A 21,763-nucleotide genomic window follows, 5' to 3' on the forward strand; every position below is an offset into this window, starting at 1 on the left:
GCGTTGCCCCGGTCCCTTGGTCCCGCTTGGTCCCGCCGTGTAGCATAGGGCCACAGCTTGACTGTCCGACCTTCGGCTATAGCAGCCTAAGGTTGGAACCTCGCGACGTCATTGACACTCGCTTTCGCTCGTACTTTTTGCCGGAACTTCTAGCACCAACCGCCAGGGTCGCGACATCCGGCAACATGACACGGCAGCTTATGTGACGCCATTTGTTAACGCTACTTCGAGACCACTTTTGGTGCATGAGGTGGGATAGGACGCTAAACTCATTAGTTAAAGGCAAGTTCCAGGCACCTTACTTTTAGAAAGGCGGTCTACAGTATCTAGGGGCCTTAGCAATGACGACGCATACGCTCACCTGCTCCGGGACCAGGATTCGACGATCCGGGGACGTGGCCGAATATGCCGCCCAGGAAGCCGAGCGGGTTAGGTGCCCGGCTCTCCCTCGGCCCGTGTCCTAAGACAATGTGTGCATACCAGTAAGAAACGCCTCGAGGGAAACGGTACAGGGACGCATTGCACCGAGGCAACACCTCCAGGACAACAAGGCCTTAGTGTTGATGTTTCTACGTCCTCTACAGGAGACTACACTCTAAGAAAAAGTGAGCACCCCCCCTAGTCATCGTGCGTTTTGACGGCTGTAACTACCCCACAGGCTTACCTAACTACCCACTGGGCTCGAGCCATTGAGAGTTAGCACCCTGTTGGAAGGTGACAAGCATGGGGTAGTCACGTTTTATAAACTCTTGAATTGAACATTCAAGTGCATGCAGTCGTTTAATAGTAAAAGTCACTTCAAAAATCTCAAAAAGTACTTAAAACTTGTTTTCTTTGTGCGTTGGTTATTATTTATTCAAATTTAAACCGCTCGAAACAAGCGTGTGGCTCATTTCGCCTAAACTGGCAGAAAACAAACAAGTACAGGCAACATTGGTACGCACCTACTAAAACCCGAGGCAGATAAAAAGTATCGCGGTTGTCCTTTTTGGTTCCGTCGCGGGTTTTACGATGTACAACAGTAAACAACAGCTGGCAGCTGGCGTCGTGCTCGAGGAATTTAACCAAATCTCTAGAAAAGCACAGAAAGCTACGCACAGGCGTGAGTTGACTTGAATGTTCGTCGGACGAGATACTCTTGTCGTCTTTTATTGTGCGGTTCAGTAAAGAGCGTGCTCTCAATAAAGGTGTGATCGGTCAGTTCTGCGTGCAGTTCAGTTGCAAGTGGCCTCCTCGGTTCCGCCCGTTCCGCCGAACTTGCGCTCCTGTCGTACCCAATTTTTTTGCTTGCAAGTGCAGTGAAGTATGAAGCATTGCACACCACGACTCAGGCCGGACGGGACGAACCTACACAGATATCTGCGATCATGTTCGTGTATTTCACTATTTCTCTGTCTCGGGATACATGATTCGCCTTCACTGGCTCATTTGGCACATTTCATCGAGCATACTCGATAAAAAAAAAAATGCTCAAACAAGTATGTGCCATCCAAGGCGGAGTACTTCGAAAGGGACTAGGATTTCAGGCCTTCCAGCACGCGTTCCTTTTATCTATATAAAAGATTCCAAGTAAATTTCCAAAAATAATGCATTGGCAAACATATACGTGCTATTTGTTTTAGATTTTTTTTTTTTTTTTAGAAAAAGTATTGCTGGAGACGACAGCAGGTGCAGCGCAGAGAACTATGTTCTCGGCGTTCTTTGATGCTCAACAGCTCATTCACACTGGAAGCGGATCCGCATTCGCAAAGCGGTTGTGAGCGCGGTTGTATAAAGATCCAGTCCAATTGCACGCGCACTTGATGTCATGGAGTGCGCGTGCAATCGTACTGAATCTTTATACAACCGCGTTCGCAACCGCTTTGCAAACGCGGATCCGCTTCCAGTGTGAATGAGCGGTAAGGCCGGTTCAGACACTTGCGTTTGAATGAGTTTGACAGCTTTGCGTCGAGAACCGAAAGCGACTCACCGGCACGACTGTGCTTCGTATGAAGCGTGGAATCCAATTCAAGGAATCATCTTCGCACGCGATGTAAGCAGCAGGGATGCCCTGGTTTCTCGCTGCCGCAACGCAGTCAGACGCAGTCAAACGCCACTGTCTGAACCAGGCTTTACATAATTTAGCATACGTATTTCGCGTTCGTTGCAGGTGAAGGCACGGGCCCGAAAGCGGCAATTCTGCACTGTCCTCTTGGCGCGAGCGCGAGCGCATAGAACGCATATTTGAAAGACACACGCTTGAGCAGAAACAATTGTAGCTAAAAGAAGAAAACTGAAACAACTCTTCGGGGAGGACCGGCGGGCGGGCTTCGCTAGAATCACCTGCGCGCGCTCAGTGTACTCAACATTTACTCAACCGCCGCTGAAGTCATTCGGATATGTAAAAAGAGAAAAGAAAATGCATCAGCGTGTTCAGAAAGTTGTGATTGCAGAAATTGTTTTCGATAATTAATACAATCAATTAAACAGGCTTATGTATACTTAAAGTGTAGGCTAGCGAGAAAACGAAACTGATCAAAACGTGACGTGTAGCAACTATTCAAATTTATTCATAACCTGCAGTTCACTTTTGCAATGGATTACATTAGAGATACGAGCGCTTTCCTAAGGGCAGTAGAGGAAAATAATATATACGCGTAAACCTTGCACAGTCTTTTCGTATTTATGCAAAATATGACAGTGGTCACCATCCTAATCGGTCACAGAAAATACAGCAGTATATAAGGTGGCGGTGTCGAGTAGACGTGTGTATAGGAATGTAGAGTGTCAATGTCTCATATAGTACCTTGTGCTGTGTCTGAACGCGTTCCTGTGTAGAATGCAGTGGTGTCTGTATGTCGGGTATGTGTGAAGTGTGTAGTAGAATATGTACATACGTGAATGTCTGGCGAAGCGCTGAACATAAAGACTGTTGGTTTCGTTTTTTTCTAGTTTGAGCCCTGTCCGTTAGGTGGCGCGTGGCGCCGCCCAATTCAAGGAGTCGCGCGTTTATGTGTCTACTTATTTGAGTGAAAAACATGGAGGCGTTCCATGGCTCGACGGAGCAGCCCCAAAGGGTTCGGTTCTCAGCCTCTCGTCCCAGTGAGATCAGTCTTATAGCCAGTTGAATGGGTGTTCCGTGCGGTGAATAGCGCGAAGTGCGTGCACAAACGCGGTGAGGATTACCAGGGACTTGGAAGTGGATAACGAATGCTAACAGGTGAGCAGGAGCATTGAACGATCGGAACCGACGCCGCTTAAATCGGTGATGCTTCGCCTCGCCGCTGTCAACCGAAACCGACGGATCACTTGCGGCAAGCACAGCAAGGAGACGCTCTGTTCAATAAAGATATCATTCCATTTGTCGCTATACGATTCCTTTCTTGAATTTTTTCTGGTCGCGAAGTAAATGCAGCCGGCCGCGCGAAAGCAGTCGCGGACAACCCCCTCAAATGCCCCCCTTCCTTTCACATCGTCGCCTCTACTCGTAATACGTGCGGTGTCCGTGGTTCGAGGCGCGTTTTGGAGTGCTTCAGTGCGCACGGAAGGCCGCGAACGGGCGCACGCACTTGAGAATCGTATTTTAGCAAAAAGCAGTCCAGCTCGCTAGGCCTTACTCGTACTGCTCCACTGTCGCTTGCCAGCCGCCATGTTGCTTTTGGGGGTGCTCACTTTGGCAACCCGTTGATTGCGTGCCGTGTGATTACCCGTGGGGTTGTCGGTATAACGAAGGTGGGGTAGCGATATCTGTGACGGCTTCTGACTACCCCAAAGCTAGTACCCCACGACAACCCTTTTGTTGAGAGTGTAGCGTCGGGCTGCTTTAGAGTTCGACATTTGGAAGCACGAATCGCAAGCCCCGAATGCTGACACAGTACTCGTGAACATTCTATTCCACGCACTTGCTATCTTGGAACCCTACCGAAAAATCCGGTATAACTTTTCACTATCCGAATTATGGAACCGGATATCTATCTGGATTCTATACGGACTCCATCTGGATTTTAGGTTTTCAGAAATTATTCCTTCGTCTGCAATCTGGATTTCTGGAATAGTGAAACGTTATATTAGATTTTTCGGTAAGGAAGTGTCGCACAACCTCAATGAGCGGCCATGTTTCTCATGACCATAGCAACATACGAAGGTCATATTGAGGCACTGTGTTAATAACAACGAAGCACATATCAGTAATGAGTCGTACCGTCGCATCTACTTGCCAGCGGTTCCAGTTTACGCTACCGGCATCAGAGTAATAAAAAAAAAAGTTTCATGATTTTCTTTTATCCGATACGTCGAAACAAGCACGCAATCTAATAATAACTCGCCCTAATTTCTTAATTCTTATCACGTACCAACCATCCCCCCAAAAAAACTCCGAGTTTCAAGTTTTTTAAAAGGCGGATTTCTGAGCTACCAAAAAAACTTAACGTAATTTCCGAATACCCGGCCTTACTCTTCCCGGTATGCTATTTATTAATCTCTTAATTAAAAATAGCTGCTGAGAAAATGACAAAAATGTATGCCAAAACAAACAGAAAATTTTCCCACGTTCTCCAGTTGGGTGACGTAGCATGTTGTAGAAACTGCAGGTCGAGCAGGCGGCTTAAGAAAACCATAATTTTGCACGTTTTTTTTTATCGTTTTGCTGATGAATTTTTTTTTCCCATCGTCCATTTCGCATTTACAAACTCGTTATGACTAGGGTTCCGTGTTTTTGAATAAATCCGAAAAAATCCGAAAAACATTCGCGGGTAAATGTTCCGTCAATTCGGATTTATCCGAAAAACTTCTAATTTCGAGGTCACAGCAACAAAATAAACAGCAAAAAAGACGAAGTTTTAGAACTGAACTTTATTAAAGCATAAGGTCAGTGGTTCAGTGGTCCCGAGGAGATTCTACTTCAGCTTCCTTTGAGATCTAGAAGTACTAACAAAAGGGGTTTGCCTTTTAGCACGTCGAGCCAGGGGGGCATGGGGCCCGGCCTTCCCCCCAAATATTTTCCATTTTGTTGGCACCTCCTCTCCCCCTCCCCCTCATACAGCATTTTGTCATGGGTGCCCCCCCCCGCCCAACCCCGAAACAAAATCCTGGCTACGTGCCTGGATGATGGTACCCGGACTTTATTTATTTTGTTCTTGAATTTTTTTTTTTGTAATTTTATGCAGTAAAATAAACTCAGAATTTAAAGAATTGGGAATCTAACAAAAATTAATTCCGATAAACCCCGAATCCTTCGAAAAAAACCTCCGAATTTCACGAGAAATAAACTCCGAAAACACGAAATCCTAGTTATAGCCTGCCGGGAACGAGCTGTGCTGCCCGCCTATTACAACATACGACGTCACGTTTTAGAGTTGCCAGTAACCAGTGGGTTCTAAAGAAAGTGACCGCGTGAAAAGCCTTTTAGATATCGCGTTCATGTTTGACCTAGTTTAGATAGTGTAATCTAGCTTATTCTAGAATTTAGGAAAATTCAATGTTTATACTTGTTTATATTTTGCTTAGTGGTGACTACAAAGAGTTTAGTGTTAAGGTATTAGACGGAATCTCTGATCATAAACTGGTGCTGCTAGAGCTACCCCTACATTTCTACAGGCCTCAAGTTATGAAGACTATGGTGCTTGATCTCAATAATGCAGATGACGTTAGTATTACAGATGCATTGGATTGAGCGCTTGATAAGTCAACTGATCATTCAGAGCATTGCAACGCTAATATAATAAGATTTAGCATCATTTTAAAACTATTGCGCTGAAGTGTCTAACCAATTATGTCCCAGATAAATTATTAAGCGCGGGCGGCCTTGGATTAATCGTGACATAATACATTTAAACGTAGGATCGCGCGTGCTCGAAAAAGGACCAAGGCCAAAGGATCAGAGATAAGAAAACAAGCTGTAACAACTCTGTCCCGGGAACTAAAACGCATATTATCTAAGGAAAACTTTCGCTATCATAATACAACTTTAGAAAGATTCCTGAAATCGTCTCCAGCGAAGTTTTGGCAATATTTATCAGTCAAACTAGAGCCTGGTACTGCATTTAAAATAAAGGCCGAGATCGTTAAAGAGCCCTAAAAATTGCCGCCAGTTTTAATTAACATTTTAAATTTGTTTTTATTCGCCATGATGGACGGCTACCAAATTACTCTGTTGATCAGGCACGAGTTGTGTGAGCTAATTTTAACTGAAGAAAGAATCCTTAATTTGCTTCCATACATCGATCCTAAAACGTCGATGGGGCCAGATGTAATTCCAAATGCTTTTCTGGGTGTTCCTCTGAATGTATGGCCGAGTATTTGTTGATAATATTCCGAAAATCATTAGAATGGAGTGCTGTTCCTAAAGAATGGAAAATAGCTAAAATTATACATGTTCTTAAATCGGGCGGCAAAAAAAAATGTTGCAAACCTATAGGCCCATTTCCATAACGATTCAGTGCTGTAAAATGTTAGAACATGTGTCTAGGCACATTTTTTAAATATCTTAGCGGCAAGTCACCATGGATTTAGACGAGGCCTGTCTACAGTAACCCAGTTAATAGAAATAACGTATGATCTTGGTCAGGTAATAAAAAGCACAAGTCAGACAGATGTTTTATTCCTGGATCTTAGTAAAGCCTTCGATAAAGTTCCTCGTAACAAGCTTCTTCTAAAACTGAATGCCATACTTAACTCAAATAAATTAGTGAAATGGGTGACCTCACACCTAGAAGGAAGAGAACAGTACGTTCATTTTAAAGATTATGAATCTGACTCCTTGCCCGTTGACTCCGGCGTGCCCAAGGACTCTGCCCTTGGGGCCCTTGCTTTTCCTATTATATAGGGTGGTTCAAGTCACCAGGCTCGATCTTAAATGGGCCGTAAAAATCGAAGCCTGCACCTAGCCATCTAAACTTTTCGTCAAAGGTGTATTGTGCAGGTAGGTTTTTTCTTGTAAAATTGCAAAGCGTAGTTCTCTTTTAGTAAAAAATAAGGCCAAGAAACTTGCCAGGGTCTACGGCGGGCGGTGACCCAGACGACCAAGTCCAGTTGCGGGGTGTGTTTGGCGTTCGTATCGATAAATGGCGTCGCGAGCAGCGTCTAAAGGTGCAGCCGACCAGCGAAAGATAGCAGACGACACGCAGACGAAATTCGTTGGCAGCAAAAGCGCCGCCGTTATGCAGACGAGTTTTTTTTACTTTAAGTTTTACTTTTATTGTTGGCATTTATTTTTTAACCGAAGGTACATTTCAAAAAGATTATATTTATTTTAATAAACCACGGTGGTCGCGAGCCGTCGCGAATAGTCGCGATAAGGAGGTAGCGCCACCTATCAATATGAACGCCAAACACACCCCGCTACTGGACCCCTGTCGTCTGCGTTGCGGCCGCCGTAGACCTTGGAAAGTTTTTTGGCCTTATTTTTGACATAAAAAGAGCTACGCTTTGTGATTTTACAAGGAACAACCGATTTGTGAATTACACCTTTGACGAAAAGTTTAGGTGGCTACGTGCAGGCGTCGATTTTTTCGGTCCATTTTAGATCGAGCCTGGTGACTTGAACCACCCTATATAAGAACGATATAACTAAAAACATAGATGTCAACATTACATTATTCGCAGACGATTGCATTTTATACAAAAAATTTGAGTCCTATCAAGACCAAATAGTTTTGAAGAATTGCTTAGAAAGGATACTGTTTTGGTGTCGGGAATGGCAAAGGAAGCTAAATACTTCAAAAACTGTTTCAATGTCTATTACACGGAAAAAGTGTCCCCTGGAGTTCTTCTATTCCATTGATCGTCAACCTATTTAATGCATCCAAGAATACAAGTACTCGGGGTTATATTTTAGCAATAAACTCTTATGGGACAAACACATTTATTACATTACAACAAAAGCGACCCAGCGGCTTTGGGCCGTAAAACGTCTCCTCAGGCACTCTTCTCCCAACACAAAACGTACAGTCTATAAAAGGCTAATTTAAGAATATGAATTAAATATTAAGGCCAATTTTAGAATATGCAAATGTTGTCTGGGACCCGTTCACTAAAATTAATATAAATAAGCTAGACGGTGTACAAAGGAAGGCAATACGGTTTGTTTACAACAAATATGAAACACGAAGCTCCCCTTCAGAAATGTTGCAACAAGCTCACCTACTAACATTAAGCGAAAGAAAGCGGATAGATAGATTAAAGATACTGTTTTAATGATTCAGGGTAAATTAAACATCGAGACTTCAAGGTACATTACATTTTCAGGCAGATTAAAAACCAGATCATCTCGTGCACGTTCAATACAGGAGTGTCAAGTACGATAGGACACATTCAAAGACTCCTTTTTCCTTAGGTCCATTGTTGAATGGAACAAGCCGCACGCTGATGTCACCAATTCAGAATCTATCGACGATTTTATCGATGAAGCCACTGTCTCTTTTTTTTTAATAGATGAAATTAATTTTTCTCGCGTTCAGGTACTTGTTCCTATTTATTGACTTGTAGGCTGGGTGCTATAAATGTTGTTTAATGTTTTGGGCCACATTTCTGCACGCTGATGTAACCAATTCAGAACAAGTTGCACGCTGATGTCACAAATTCATACTCTATGTCTTTTTAATATTTATTGCTTTGTTTATGGTGCTATATATATTGTATAATGTTTTGGGACACATTATCCCTGGTGTTCAATTGTATTCTCTTTTTTTTTTTTGTATTGCTGTGCCTCTCCTCCCACGGCCCTTTGGGCAAGGTAGTATCGTTAAATAATAAAAAAAAGCCCTCTGCCTCTCAGAATAAAGTTGAAAATTCATTAACTACGCGAAAAAAAAAAATTATTGTGACTTGTGATATCAAATAGCACTAGTTCAGATGTGTGTATTGATGTGTTTCACCAATTTCGATGCAAATCGGCGACTACAAAAATTTCGCCGGTACTCCACTTTTACGACCACATTCGTCCAACCACATTTCTCTCGTCTTTCTCACACCGTTGCAGAATAGAACTACCTGTCCGGGTTGATTGCAAATATCACTCACCCTAATTTACTTAAATATGACTTCAAAAAACATTGTCACAGTGGTCCCTGACCTGTTTGTGAGTGATTTTTTACCGAGTCTTTCCTAATTATTTTGAAGCTGGCGTTTTTTTATGTTTTCCTCCTGTGCAGTGCCTTCGGGTCCTGAAGGTAGTACTGTTGTGTAATTTTGTATGTTTTTGCCTTCTTCGGGGGTTCGAGCATCTTTACGGCACGGCGCATGCCCCCTACCGGGGTCGATGGGCCTCAAGTGGAGGCGAACGTGAACGTTGTAACCTTACGCCTGTTTAGAGAGCTCCATGTATAACTTCCTCGTCTACGAAGGTGCTTTGTATTGTTTACAGCTGCTCTTGCAGACTTCGTGCGGAATGTGTCCTGTTTCGAGTACGCATATTATGCCGTTGATGGCACGTCCCATCCCGCGTCGTCGACCTTTCGGGGTTGTACCGGGAATCGGCTATTGTGGAAACGAGAGGTATGTTAAGGATTTGTGCGTGCGTTTGTAGGGGTCAATAATTGAGATGTTTACAGAGTGGGCGGCAAAGGGCCGTTTTGTTTTGGCAGCGCCAACTGAACTCGTTATTTGACTTTGCTTGTCGGGTAATGTGCAGCCGTTCTTCGGAGACGAAAATGCGTGTTAGAGGGAGAAAGTGAAAGAGAGGAAGAGAGGAGGGTAGCTATGGCTGGGAGCGTGACATTTGAGAAAGGGGAGTCGACTACGAGATTTCAGAGGAGACGCATCGAAAGCGATGCAGGAGGAGTTGAGATAACAACCCCATCGCGAGAGCGATGCGGAGAAAAACAATGGAAATACAATGGAGAAAGTGGAGATGTGCCATTTATAGAGTAAAACGGCAGAGGCCATTGAGTTTTGAGAACGAGTAAACTTTAACTATATTGTAATTTTTGTGTATATATACCTGTATATTAAACCAAGCTATTCAATCCCAAAAGTCCACGATCCCGACCTCCTTTAAACCCAAGAGAAGAGACCCTTGGCTGACAATCGGCGACAACTAACTCAGCACAAACCCCGAAGACAACGAGCGACTTCACGTGAAACATTCTACAAGTATAATGCGCACTAAATAAATAGACAACACCAAAGACCACAAAGTTTATTGCGGCTTCCATCTTTTCCACAAGCATATTGACACAGGGATGACAGACATAGATGCTACTGAGCTAGAAGCTTCTCTGTTGACGTCCAATGTCGCGGTCTATTTGTTTTTGTCTCTTCCACTGATCCCTATTATAAGGGGCTTGTTATAAGGGGAATGTTTTTATCCGCTCATAATGATGCACGACGGGGTCATTTTCATAGAGTGACAAGACTGGCTTATTACCAATTTATAACCGTCACCGAAATGCTGGTGAATCTTGAATACAGTCTATATTCCTTGCGGTTGTTATTTTGCTTTGAATCGTCGCTTGTTTTTACCCACCTGCTGCACAAGATGTTTGGGACTGAAATGTAGCGAAGTTGGACATCATTCACTGATGAAAAAAAATGTGCTAACTAAGGCAATTACACTTTGGTAATGTTAAGGTACATACTATTCGGTTCGACCCGAGTAACCAATGTGTTCCGTGTTATTTGCCGCGAAGAGAAAATGCACGCGTGTTTTGCCATAGGAATGCACAAGAGTACCGCAAAAGTAGACTGGTTGTTGTCTGCTTCAATTTGCATCACGGAAGTCGCATAGACATTTGCGGCAGTTGAACCTCTAGCGCCCATTATATTTGTTGAACCTCTAGCGCCCTATGGTCGAATATGGGTCAACTGGCATATCGCATCAAGAGATCCCATATGGATGGGTCAAAAGGGCCCTTCACTCGTTGGACCTCTTGACTCATTGGATTATTTGAACCGATGAGTCAGTGACTCGCTGAACCTCTTGACGCATATCGAATCTCTTAGCACGTTAGGTCTTTTGAGTCTTTGAACCTCTTGACTCGACTGTCACGTGACTTTGAATTTCCTGACTAAAAGAGCCTCCCCCACTGAAGGAAGAAATCCTGGGCCAGTTCGCTTATCTCGCGGCTGCGGCCAAGAGGAATTTTTATGTCACGTGACCAGCTCCATGGGGACATGGAAGTACCTAGCGTCCCTGCCTAATGGAAGAGAAATCCTTGTCGCTTTGAGCACAATACTTCGATTTCGCTCGCAAAAACTGACCGCACAGGCTTTCTACTCGAGTTCAAATAACTGCAGCCTACACTTGAGGAGCGGCTTATGAAGTTACGGCCAGGGAAGGTGAATATGAGCCAAAATAAAAGAGAAATCACGCGAGATAAAAGCAGTGACATTGTATTTACATATCTGCGCCAGCGTCGCGATTTTAACTCTATACTGAAGTCCAGATATAAAAGAGCCGGAACTGGCCGTTGCGGCGTGAAAGTCTCGGGTTGAATTGTACCACAGAATAACTTCTTTTTTCTTTTGGGGAAGTTTTAATTTTTAAATTGACCCAACTGCAGTGTGCAATAGTACTAAATAGGCGCCTGCTGTTATTGAAAAAGAGTTGTAGCAAGCGCGTTGTATATCTTAAACACACACAAAATTGTACCTGGAATGAAGAGCGTGCTGGTAAGTATAATGTAAATAATGGGAAGAACACAAAACATGGGGACGGCCCTTGTATGACGGTCTTTCCACGCTGTAGATACGAAGACTCTCTACAAACACGTTCGACGCGAACATGAAGCAAACATGCTTTGAGGGTGCTTCAGGAGTGTCCGCAGATGCTTCTGTCATAAACGTCTGCGGCGAACGTCTTTTGTATGATGCACGAACGGTGTCTGCGGCTAAATGCTCACGAGAGATTCCTCTTCTAAACGAAATGCAATAAGACGACAGTGGAAAGGGCCCCGATACCCACCGGCAGGTCCGTTCATGATGGGACAGCAGACGATTGGCGTTAGGAGTTCAAAGCCGCAGACGACGGGGAAGTTGAGCCTGATGATACCGTGCAGCGTTTCTTTGCACTTGACCATGGGCATGCAGACGCCGTCGCTGAATCCAGGTCCGAAGGGGTTCTTGGCCTGGCAGGGACCACGTTCCACTGTGTGAACGGAACATTCAGTCAATGTCCCCCCCTTTGGTATACACAAGAGCTTCGCAGCCACGGTCATTGAATGGCTGGAGAGATGCATACGGCTGGACCTTAGTCACAAAATTAGTTATAGGGCTATTTCTCTCGGACAGGGGGTGCCGTAGCATACTCGTGAAGGGACCTCAAAAAAGACACCTCCACTAGCGTCCGTGAGACGTAACCGTTTAATGTTGAGGCAAGCAGCTTTTTTAGCGTCCCGTCATGCACGCTCGACAGACGCCTACTACTCCGTTTTACCTTAGGATGCGGTGGACGCTGCGAGCTACACGAGCCAATCCATAGTTTGTAGCTTGTCTCGTGACTTCGCGCTCTCCGCGTCGCTCCGTCCAACAGGAGGGACGTATGAATTGGCTCCGGTAGCTCGTAGCGTCCTTTACGGTCCATCGTAAGGTGAAACAGAACATAGCGTCTGTCAGTGTCACTCTTCGTCTGTCCACGCGCAGTAACACGGCGCTTGCAAAGAACGTAACACGACGCACAACAAAAACGCGACCTAAAACTATCCCATTTTGCTCGCCAGGGGCGCTGCTAAAAAATTTGAAAGGTGCATGGGTCTATACGCTTTAGATCAACGACACTTCAACAATCTTGGTGCTCAAAACAATGGTTGCCAGTTATCCGGGGCATTATCTGAAATTGCAGGAAACGGTTTTCCGTCCTCGAGACATGTCAGAACAGTTCGCAACGAAGCAACGCGGAACGCAAATTCGTCTGCTTCGTTTGCAGGGGTTGGGGTGATCTCAGAACGCCGAGCTCCGAGTGGCTCTCATTGAAGGATAGTGGGTAGACCTCAAAGCAACCTGCCTTGAGGTCTACCCACTATCCTTCCATCAGAACCAATCAGAGCTCAGCGTTCTGACGTCAACACAAAACCTGCAAAAGAAGCAGACGAACTTGCGCTCCGCATACGATATCGCTCGAGCTTCTCGACTCCGCGTCTCAAGCACGGGACGCTGCATTTTTTAATTGTAACGATCGTCATCTTGTGCCCGCAATGTGCTACGCACAAAAATGGCGGCGCCCGCAAGGAAATCGGGGAACGGAATGCCGATGCACAAAGCGTGCCCCATTTAGCATGGCTCGTGTATCATATAAATACAAGGATGTGCCTCAAGGGTGTTCGAACCTTGTTTCCTTTATACATATGTATGCTTAGAACATGTTTGCAGACAGCCTTCCTTATTACCTATGTGCCATGACCGGAATACAAAGAAGCACTCATCAGACAGCGTCAGCAGACGGGTTTTGTGCGTGATGGCAGTGTGGCCGCTACCTTAAGCCTGGCGACGGCTTGCTCCACATAGCCACAGTGTTTTTTTTTTTGTTTTTTTTTTCATATCCTTTATTCACGCGTACGCAACGTACAAAACATTAGCGTTACGCTTTCGACAATAATGTTGCTGCAATGAATTACGAGCCATCTGGCAGAAGGGGCTCTTCACAATCGGGTGGGCACGGTTGCGAAGATCCTTTCAGCCAATTCAGCTGAAAGGATCGATTCGGCTGAACGCTCCGAATTGGCTAAATGCCCAATTTCTATCGCTCAATTACCCGAGCATCGAGGAGAATCCTGGGAATGTAATTACACGCGCCGCACTCGCTCGCATACGCAGTATACAATATTCAAAATAAATAACCAAAATAAGGCTTTGACGAACGCGCGTGAAAGATAAACTTTCTTTTAGGCATTTGCTTTATAACAGTTAATACTGCAGAAGCCAGCACGTTCAGCGCGTCTAACTACTCTCGCAGCACGCTCCTTGGTGCTTGGGGAATTTAGAAAAAGGTATATCGACCAGAACGCTCGCGGGGAGATCGGTGGCCGAGTGGGCTGGCGAACGCCAGCTCGGAGCACGTGGTGCGAAACCTCGCGCTGGAGAACCCAGGGATCCCTAAAGCTTCTTCATGTTTTAAAAGTACCGCAAAGTGCGTCAATGCACGAGGCACGTGCAACGTGCAGCCGTTAGGAAGGTCATGGCGGCACAGCGCAGCACTGAGCCAAATTTCAGACGCCATGCTCTTCCGAGGAGTGGCGTGCGGCCCGTGTCTCCAGCATTTCCACATGAATTAATGGTGCCACTTTTCCCAGGATAAAGAGGCGTTAGGGATCCTGGGCTCAATCCCCACCCCTGCCCGTTTCAATCTGAATGAGCGTCGTACCGGCGTGCGGTCGTGTAACACTGCTGCGTGGTGCACGTTAAAGTCCCCGGGCTCGCGGTTGTAGTGCACTGACGAAAATTCCCATCTTCATCTAAGACACCAGACGCCCATTGTGGCTAACTCACCTCAGGCTGTGTGAACACACACACAACACAATTAATTACCAGAGCGCTCTAACTTGGCAAATTGAAGATTCTAGCGAAATCGGGCCAACCGAATCGTAGCGTCCTGCCGAATTCTTCCTTTCAGTCAAATGGAGCCAGCAGTCAAATGGGCACCTCGGGTGGTAAGCAGGCTCGCTTTCGGCATCTGCAGGTTCAAGCACTTTACGGTTGAGTATTAAGTTTTCAGCCGTACCCTCCTTATTTCCGCTCCACATGTCTTATCTCTATCCTTACATACAACCACTGCCGCCTATATACCGACAAAGCCTGGCAGAACGCCACGAGAACCGGCCGCCAAAATGGAAAAGGTGGAGCGGCAGACAACGGATGAGAGAAGAGCCACATGACTGGCGCCCCGCTGCGACGAGACGCCGAAATACACTTCTCCAGCGCGAACAAGTGTGTTTCGGGTCTTCGCCGCTGCAAAAGCTGTGCGCTGACATCCAGGATCCCCTAGAAATGGCTCTTTGATGCTCTGCTCTACCAGACCTTCGCGCTCCAAATCTGCGACCGGGCACTCTATGGCTCCGTCGTAGAACTGTCAGGCTTTGTGAGTTTAGAAGAGTCTATGAGAACGGCTGGAGCTCTGGTTAGAATGATTAATGGGAAAACCTTAAGATTAGAACGCGGAACGCGTTAGAACGTGGAACGGCGGCTTCCAATGTTCGACTTTCGCATTCAAACGTGTTCAGAGAGTGCAGTGGAGACAAAGGCTGCTAGCTTTAGGTCTACCCCCTAATCATTCCAACCAGAGCGCGGCGTTCTGACGTCCGCGCGCGCCCTCTCATCTCCTTCTCTCCCCCAGCATAGCGTCTGTGGCTGAGACCAAACGTCATTTTTTTCCGTGGAAATCTATTTTACGAATTGTGTACCAACTTTTGGACCAGACAGCGTCGAATTCCGAAAGTTTATCATCTTATCCCTCCTTCTTATTAAACATGCCGGTTGTTCGTGGGAAAAGAACTTTGTTTTTATAATCGCAAAAAATAGACCCCGTGTCGCCGAACACATGGAGCGCTAGAAGTTGAGCCGGATACCGGATACCGAAAGTTTTAGAAGTTTCGGTTATCCGATTAAGATATGAGCGACTTCCGGAAATTTTAAATGAAAGCTCGTGCCCGTTTCCTGTACCGGACGCCACTCGTCTCCGCGTATCCGCAGGCTTCGCTGGCCGCCATTTTCCAATTTTCTTGGGCCGGGTTTCCGTCGCCGCTTCTACATCCGGTAATGGAATCGAACGACAAAAAGAAAAACACAAAAACTGATAAACGAATATCTCAAAGTCCGTTTTCCCTTCGCAAATTTCATTTACTGGTTTAGCATCTAATACCCCTCCGAATAGACTGTTAGAAACGGCAGGCTTAGCAGGTGCGAGGCGATGCGAGCCTTTCCCGTAATATTGAGCGCCGTTTTACAGATTTAATGGCTTGTTTCGCGTAACGCTGTCATATTCGACAGCCTAATTGATTGGACACCATTGTGCTGCCATTGGCTGTCCAAATAAGTGAACGAAAATAAAGGTAAATTAAACGCCGAAACTGCGTGCACGACCCAGACTGTCAAGCGAAATAAATGTGGATGCAACACGAGTATCCTGCAGCAGTTTCATGCCGATCCGAACCTGGAGCGCCGGTCGGTAACTGTTAAATTAAGAATTAAAAGATTTTTCACCATTAAAAAGAAAAAACATCTGTTCGCACTTTTTTTTTTTTTTTTTTGTGCCGACACTTTTTTTTTTTTTTTTTTTTTTACGCTTATGCCGGGATATGACAGAAATCTAAGCGAGGCTTAGCTTTGGTCTTGAACAAAACAAACGCAAAAAATTCGCTACTGATATTGAAGCGTCGGACATGTATGTACAATTTGATCATTTTTAGAACTTGTTTTTTTATGTTAATTTGCCGTTTGACGCCTCAATATGCTGAAATGAAGTACAGCAAATGTAGAGAAACACCCGAATAAATGAAGTCAAAGCAACTATGCAAGAGTTCGTTGAGAACATATATTATAACCTTGAAAAATTGGTAGGGACAGCACAAAAACACACACAAAAAAAAGAAGCTCTAAACACAGTTAAATTTTATTTTCACGAGCCACATACCTATGCAGCCCTACAACCAGAACGAAGCACTGCCCGAAGGTCAAATATGCGAGGGAACTTCGAAAAACTAGGGTTTTATAGGATGTCAACAGACAGAACGTTGCATGACCTTCCGCACAATGTGCCGGCGGCTTCGGCCACCCCAGCCGCCACGGTATGCGCACCTACCTTTTGGCATTCTCGAGAAAAAAAGAAAAGAAAGAAAGGTGTTCTCAACAAAAAAGTCTTGCATATGCAATAGATAAATTCCACAGTATCAAGTCTTGGTGAGAGAAGGAAACCCGAAACAGCAAGTCGATTTCCAACGCTACCAACACGTTACGCAATGCACTCTACGTCCGGGTAACAGCCCCGAATGGATGGTCGGTTTGTCGTCCGCTATTGAAAGTGGGCGCATCGTATTTCCCTCTTCTACCCCGCCGAACCCATTGAAATGCCCGGATGTATAGAGACGGCGCTGCAGTTGAACAAAATGGCGTCTCCTTGAGACCACTTAGTGAATCTATACATATTTTCGCTTACTCTCGTCCCCAGCCACCTGGTATGTATATCCAGTATGTGCGGCAAAAAAAGAAAACAATTTAACTTGCAAATAGTAAAATATAGAGGAAAGACAAAACGAGAATGGGTGACGGTTGCGCTTAAATCTTAACAGAAAACAATGTTTCCGCCCATACTAGAACGGACGATATTTTAAGATGGCGGCGCCCTTGTGAAAAAAGTCTATACTACACTCTAAAAAAAGCCCGTGAGTCTGCTTTCCCGCACAACACTCGGAGAGCCAATCACCGCAACTTATGGAGGCAGCTTGGCGAATGACAATGCCGAAACATATGTTTAGACCAAAAAACGCAGTCTGAGTTGTGACATTAAGCAATGCAAAACGTCACGCTTGCATTGCTTAATGTCACAACTCAGACTGCGTTTTTTGGTCTAAACGTATGTTTCCGCATCGTCATTTGCTGAGCTGCCTCCGTAAGTTACGGTGATTGGCTCTCTAAGTGTTGTGCGTGAAAGTAGACGCACAAACTTCTTTTAGAGTGTAGCCAAGGCTAATCCAATGTAAGATCAACCTTGGAGGTATAATTCGCCCAGTCTATCTGTGCCCGTCTCTACTCTCCTAGAGACAGTGGCGTCGGAACTTTTCGGGAGAGAAGAGGGGGGCGACTTAGGAAGATATGGGATGTTCCTTCTCTATCCCTCGCATTGTTTACTGGAAATTACTAGGAAAAAGGCCATCGCCTCCCCCCTGCCCCCCATTGTTCCGACGCCACTGCTCAGAGTCGTCTTTTTCTCTCTCTCTCTCTTTCTCTCCCTCTCTTCCTGCTGGTTGTGTGTATTGTGCCTATGCACGTACAAATACTTTTCTTTTTTTCCCGTCTTCTTTTCTTGTTCCAGCGAACAAAATCCAAGGTAGAAAAGACAAAAGGTCAATCTCCTCAAAAGAATACCGATTTTCGCTCATGTTCAGCTTGATCTAAATTGTTTTTAGGATCTAAAGGATTTTAGTACAAACAGTAATGATTCTTTCCGGCACACGGAAAGAATCAAATGAGAGACAAACGATTAACAATAATATATTTCAGTTTTTTTTTTTTTTTCGTTTAAAAAGTCCCAGTAAACCCATAGTGATTGAAATCAGAATATGAATCACAATTTAAATCCCCTTGATCTTCGTCGTCTCCGATGACTATTTTCATTTCTTTAAAGCAAGGATACGTTGAGGTTTATGACAGAGGCGGCGGAGCCCGAGTGACTCGAATGCTCTGTCGCTAGATGAACGAAGGAGCCGTAAATTTTCGTTCTTGCTTCAGCCTTATGGTGAATAATATTTCGTAAAGATGTGCCTTCATATCCATAAAAAGGAATATATAGCTCAAACTGTACTGCAATTACGGAATTCCTAACCTCGAACATGAGCATTCTGCCTTTGATAAAACTTCATCTTACGCGCAGCATGAGCCCGGAGGGTCACTGAGCTCGTGTTGTGGAGCATTCTACTGAGTTCTAATGGCAAAGTCCGCTGTTAGATCTGGAACGATCGAAAACTGCTCCATGCTCGCGCGTTTAGAGCAACGAATGCCATGTCTCATTTGCACGTGCCTGAAGATATCAAGAAAAAAGCGCTCCGAAACCGCTCCAAATCTACCTCGTGAATTTTCCATTCGTCTGTCACCGATTATAGAGTTGTTTAGATTACCGTCTCGCACGGTGGTTCAATTTACAAGTCTAAATAGACTTGTAAACTGAACCACAGTTTACAAGTCGAGGTTAGTTGAAGCTAAAGTCACCTTAGTTGAGATCATACCATTCACTACTTATGCGAGTCTAGACATTGCATAAATTCAACCATTCATAATTATAGAAAAAAAAAAAACTCTTTAAGAAAGTTTGCAATGCGTTTTCTGGCGGACTTCCAGAGGCTTACGATTCCCAAGCAATCATTAGAAAATTACATCGAACGGCAACGAGAGAGAAACGGATAATTAGCGAATAACCAACCACCAGAACAGCGTCGCATGGTGTTTGGTGTGTGTGGACGTAGCAGAGTATTTCGAGAGGTTACCGTTTGACTACGTTGTGAAGCCTTCTGTAAGGCTACGACTGCTAGTCACCAGAACATTCCTATACTTCGTACAAAGCGTGGAAACTAATTTAAGGACCGGACTTGCCCACGACATACGGAGCACGGATATGTCCCGGTGACTGGCGGTCGTATTATAACGTAACGTACGAAAACGTAAAGCCGCCGTCACGCTCCTCGTACAAACATGCTGGCATATTCATCTTAGCACACGCCTCAATTATAAGCATCTTTGTTTCATGTACGCTTAGAACATCTCTGCAGACAGTATTTTTTCTTACCCATACAAAGAAGAAACACACCTCGTGACTGCAGATTATGTTTTGTATGACACCAGTGCGATGCCGACTTGGGCGAACGCTCCCGAGTCTCATCTCAGCGTAGCGAAGTCGCAGTACGGCGTGTGAAAGGACCTTGAGAGCGACGCGATCCCCGCGGCGACGACGCGGCGCACTGACCTGGTCGGAATAGGGCATGGCAGTCGACGGCCAGAAGCAGCGTGAGCAGTAATCCTGGGGTCAGTCGGAGACAACGGTGCTCGGATGCGGTGCCCACCATCACGGGGCCACTGGGACGCAGTCGTGCGGGAAAACCGGTTGCCCCGACGCGCGTCCGACGACGAAAAAGACGTTGCAAACGGATGCTAGAAAGGATTGGGCGATAGCGACGTTGTTTTCCGCACCTCGCGTAGGCGCGCCGCGTCAACTTTCGCCCGAGTCGGCGGCCAATTGCGAAAGTAGCCGGAGAAAGAAACGACTCCCGGGAAACGCCACGCTGATCGTTCCCGTCGCTTGACCTTGACGAGCACGGGCGGACGAGCTGGGGGTTTTTCTCGGGTCGTGCTCTAGCGAAGTCACACCACGAAACGCGCAATGTTTGAATCACTCGAGGGTCGCGTTTTCTACCTCTCACGCACCGAGCAAAGACTCGAAGCTGTTTGAAGCGGGAATGTTGTTGGTTTGCCGCACTGCAGCGCAGCATCCCTTTTTCACACCCTTCTTACACCCTTCACAAATCAGGGGGTGTTCCATTCAGCAGCACCCTGCTCGATATAAGGGTGCCTCCCACACCCTTTCTACAACCCTCACGAATTATGGATATTCCACTCAGCAGCCACCTACTTCACTATTACAAAAGGTGTATAACTCGGCATACGGGAGCTGAAAGGGTGAAACCGTGGGTGTAAGTTTCCGGGACGCACCTTTTACGCGCACAAGGGTGTAAAATATCTTACGGCGTATTCTCTGGAGACAGCAACTCATTTAGCTTCGCCGCGATCTGTGAAACGTGTAGGTGGGCATTAGCGAGTTTTATTAGATCGTTCCTATAGCGATAACCATACCGGATACGTCACCAGCGCGTTTACGCAATCATTCTATTGTTATCGGATATCGTTACCGGAGCGCAAAAACAGTCTGCCAAAAATTCCTAGCGTCGTGCAGAAGTATCGGATCATTTCAATTCTGCAGCACGATCTCCGCTAATTCCAAGTGCGTTTCTTACCCTTGTTTCGAATACTAGTTTGCTGCAATGGAGGAGTGCGTAGCGGAGCTGACGGAAAGGCGGAGAGGATTGCTTTACCATTAATAGAGGAAACAAGTTGAATAATCCGGACGTTGTATACAGCCAGACAGTAACCTCTTTTTAGCGGTCAGCTTGGGTTTAGGAAAGCTTTTTTGGAGATTCGCCGGGTGATAATGGCTATCGAGAAGGTTTCCTGTTATGATAAAGGATCTTTTTTTTTTTTTATCACGCGTCACATTTTAGACAAGGAAAAGATCGTTTGAGTTTCTTCTAAGGTCTAAATGAAAGCTCAAAAACCGAGAAGAGGTCAAAAACGTCTTTTAAGATTTCATCAGCTCGTAGAAGTTGCAATTTTTGCCGAAATAAAATTGGTAAACTATAATCGCATTGCGAAGACGTACTTATTTTAAAAGAGGTTACTTTAAATAAATATTCTGATTTGTATGCGATGTATGAAGCTTCACAAGGTGATTTGACGCCAAAATTTTTTGAAATGTTTATAACCTACAGCTTACGCAACCTGACCTATGATAGTTTGCATTTTCTATAACACGTAAACTGTTACGGCTCCTAGGAAGCGCTGTTTTAACCGAACCAGAGTTTCGAACCGGAACCGAACCGGACCGAAAACGGGAGCCGAACCGTTATTTTTAGACGAATCGGAACTGAACCGAGCCGAAATCTTTGACGCCATCTTGGAACTGAACTGGAACTGAACCGGAAAAAAAAAATATAACGGTAACCTCTTCAAAACTGTTTCACGGTTATTTTCTTTTCTTTTTTGTTAGTATCACAAAGTGAATATTTGACAATAAAAATTGGCAGCTGTATTTGTATGTACTGATCAAATCGTCATATACAGAGTTGCAATGTATGAGGAATTGTGGGTTTCGTTGCGCTTTTGTATTGGCACTATGATTGATCATCTGTCGCGTAGCCGCTTGACGTTGTGATGTCAAGACATGCAGTCAAGTAATTCCACGTCACGTGGCCCCGTGACGCAGTCACGTGAGTCACTGCGTCAAGTCGATTTAAACTGAGAACGTCACTAAATATTAGCATTGTTGACACCCTGATCTCACATGACATCACGACTTCGTACCCCGAGTAACGTGACA

The 21,763-nt window shown here is 45.2% G+C and overlaps 1 protein-coding gene across 2 annotated transcripts in view; it reads right to left on the reverse strand.

Moving 5' to 3' along the window:
- LOC8051285 (protein pygopus) overlaps positions 1-19,869 on the reverse strand; it is a 64,997-nt gene extending 45,128 nt beyond the window's left edge. The window contains exons 1-3 of one of the 2 annotated variants that reach the window (XM_040212550.3): positions 19,580-19,869; positions 11,879-12,061; positions 362-460 (exon numbers count right to left, since the gene is read on the reverse strand). In XM_040212550.3, coding sequence (XP_040068484.2) covers positions 362-460; positions 11,879-12,061; positions 19,580-19,679 — 382 coding nt within the window. In that variant the 5' untranslated portion in view covers positions 19,680-19,869. The remainder of the gene's footprint in view (positions 1-361; positions 461-11,878; positions 12,062-19,579) is intronic. The other variant, XM_040501706.2, reaches the window with a different exon arrangement.
- Positions 19,870-21,763: the final 1,894 nt, after the last annotated feature.

This window comes from Ixodes scapularis, unplaced genomic scaffold (genome assembly GCF_016920785.2).
Source record: "Ixodes scapularis isolate PalLabHiFi unplaced genomic scaffold, ASM1692078v2 PGA_scaffold7__128_contigs__length_106722199, whole genome shotgun sequence".
NCBI classification, from domain to species: domain Eukaryota; kingdom Metazoa; phylum Arthropoda; class Arachnida; order Ixodida; family Ixodidae; genus Ixodes; species Ixodes scapularis.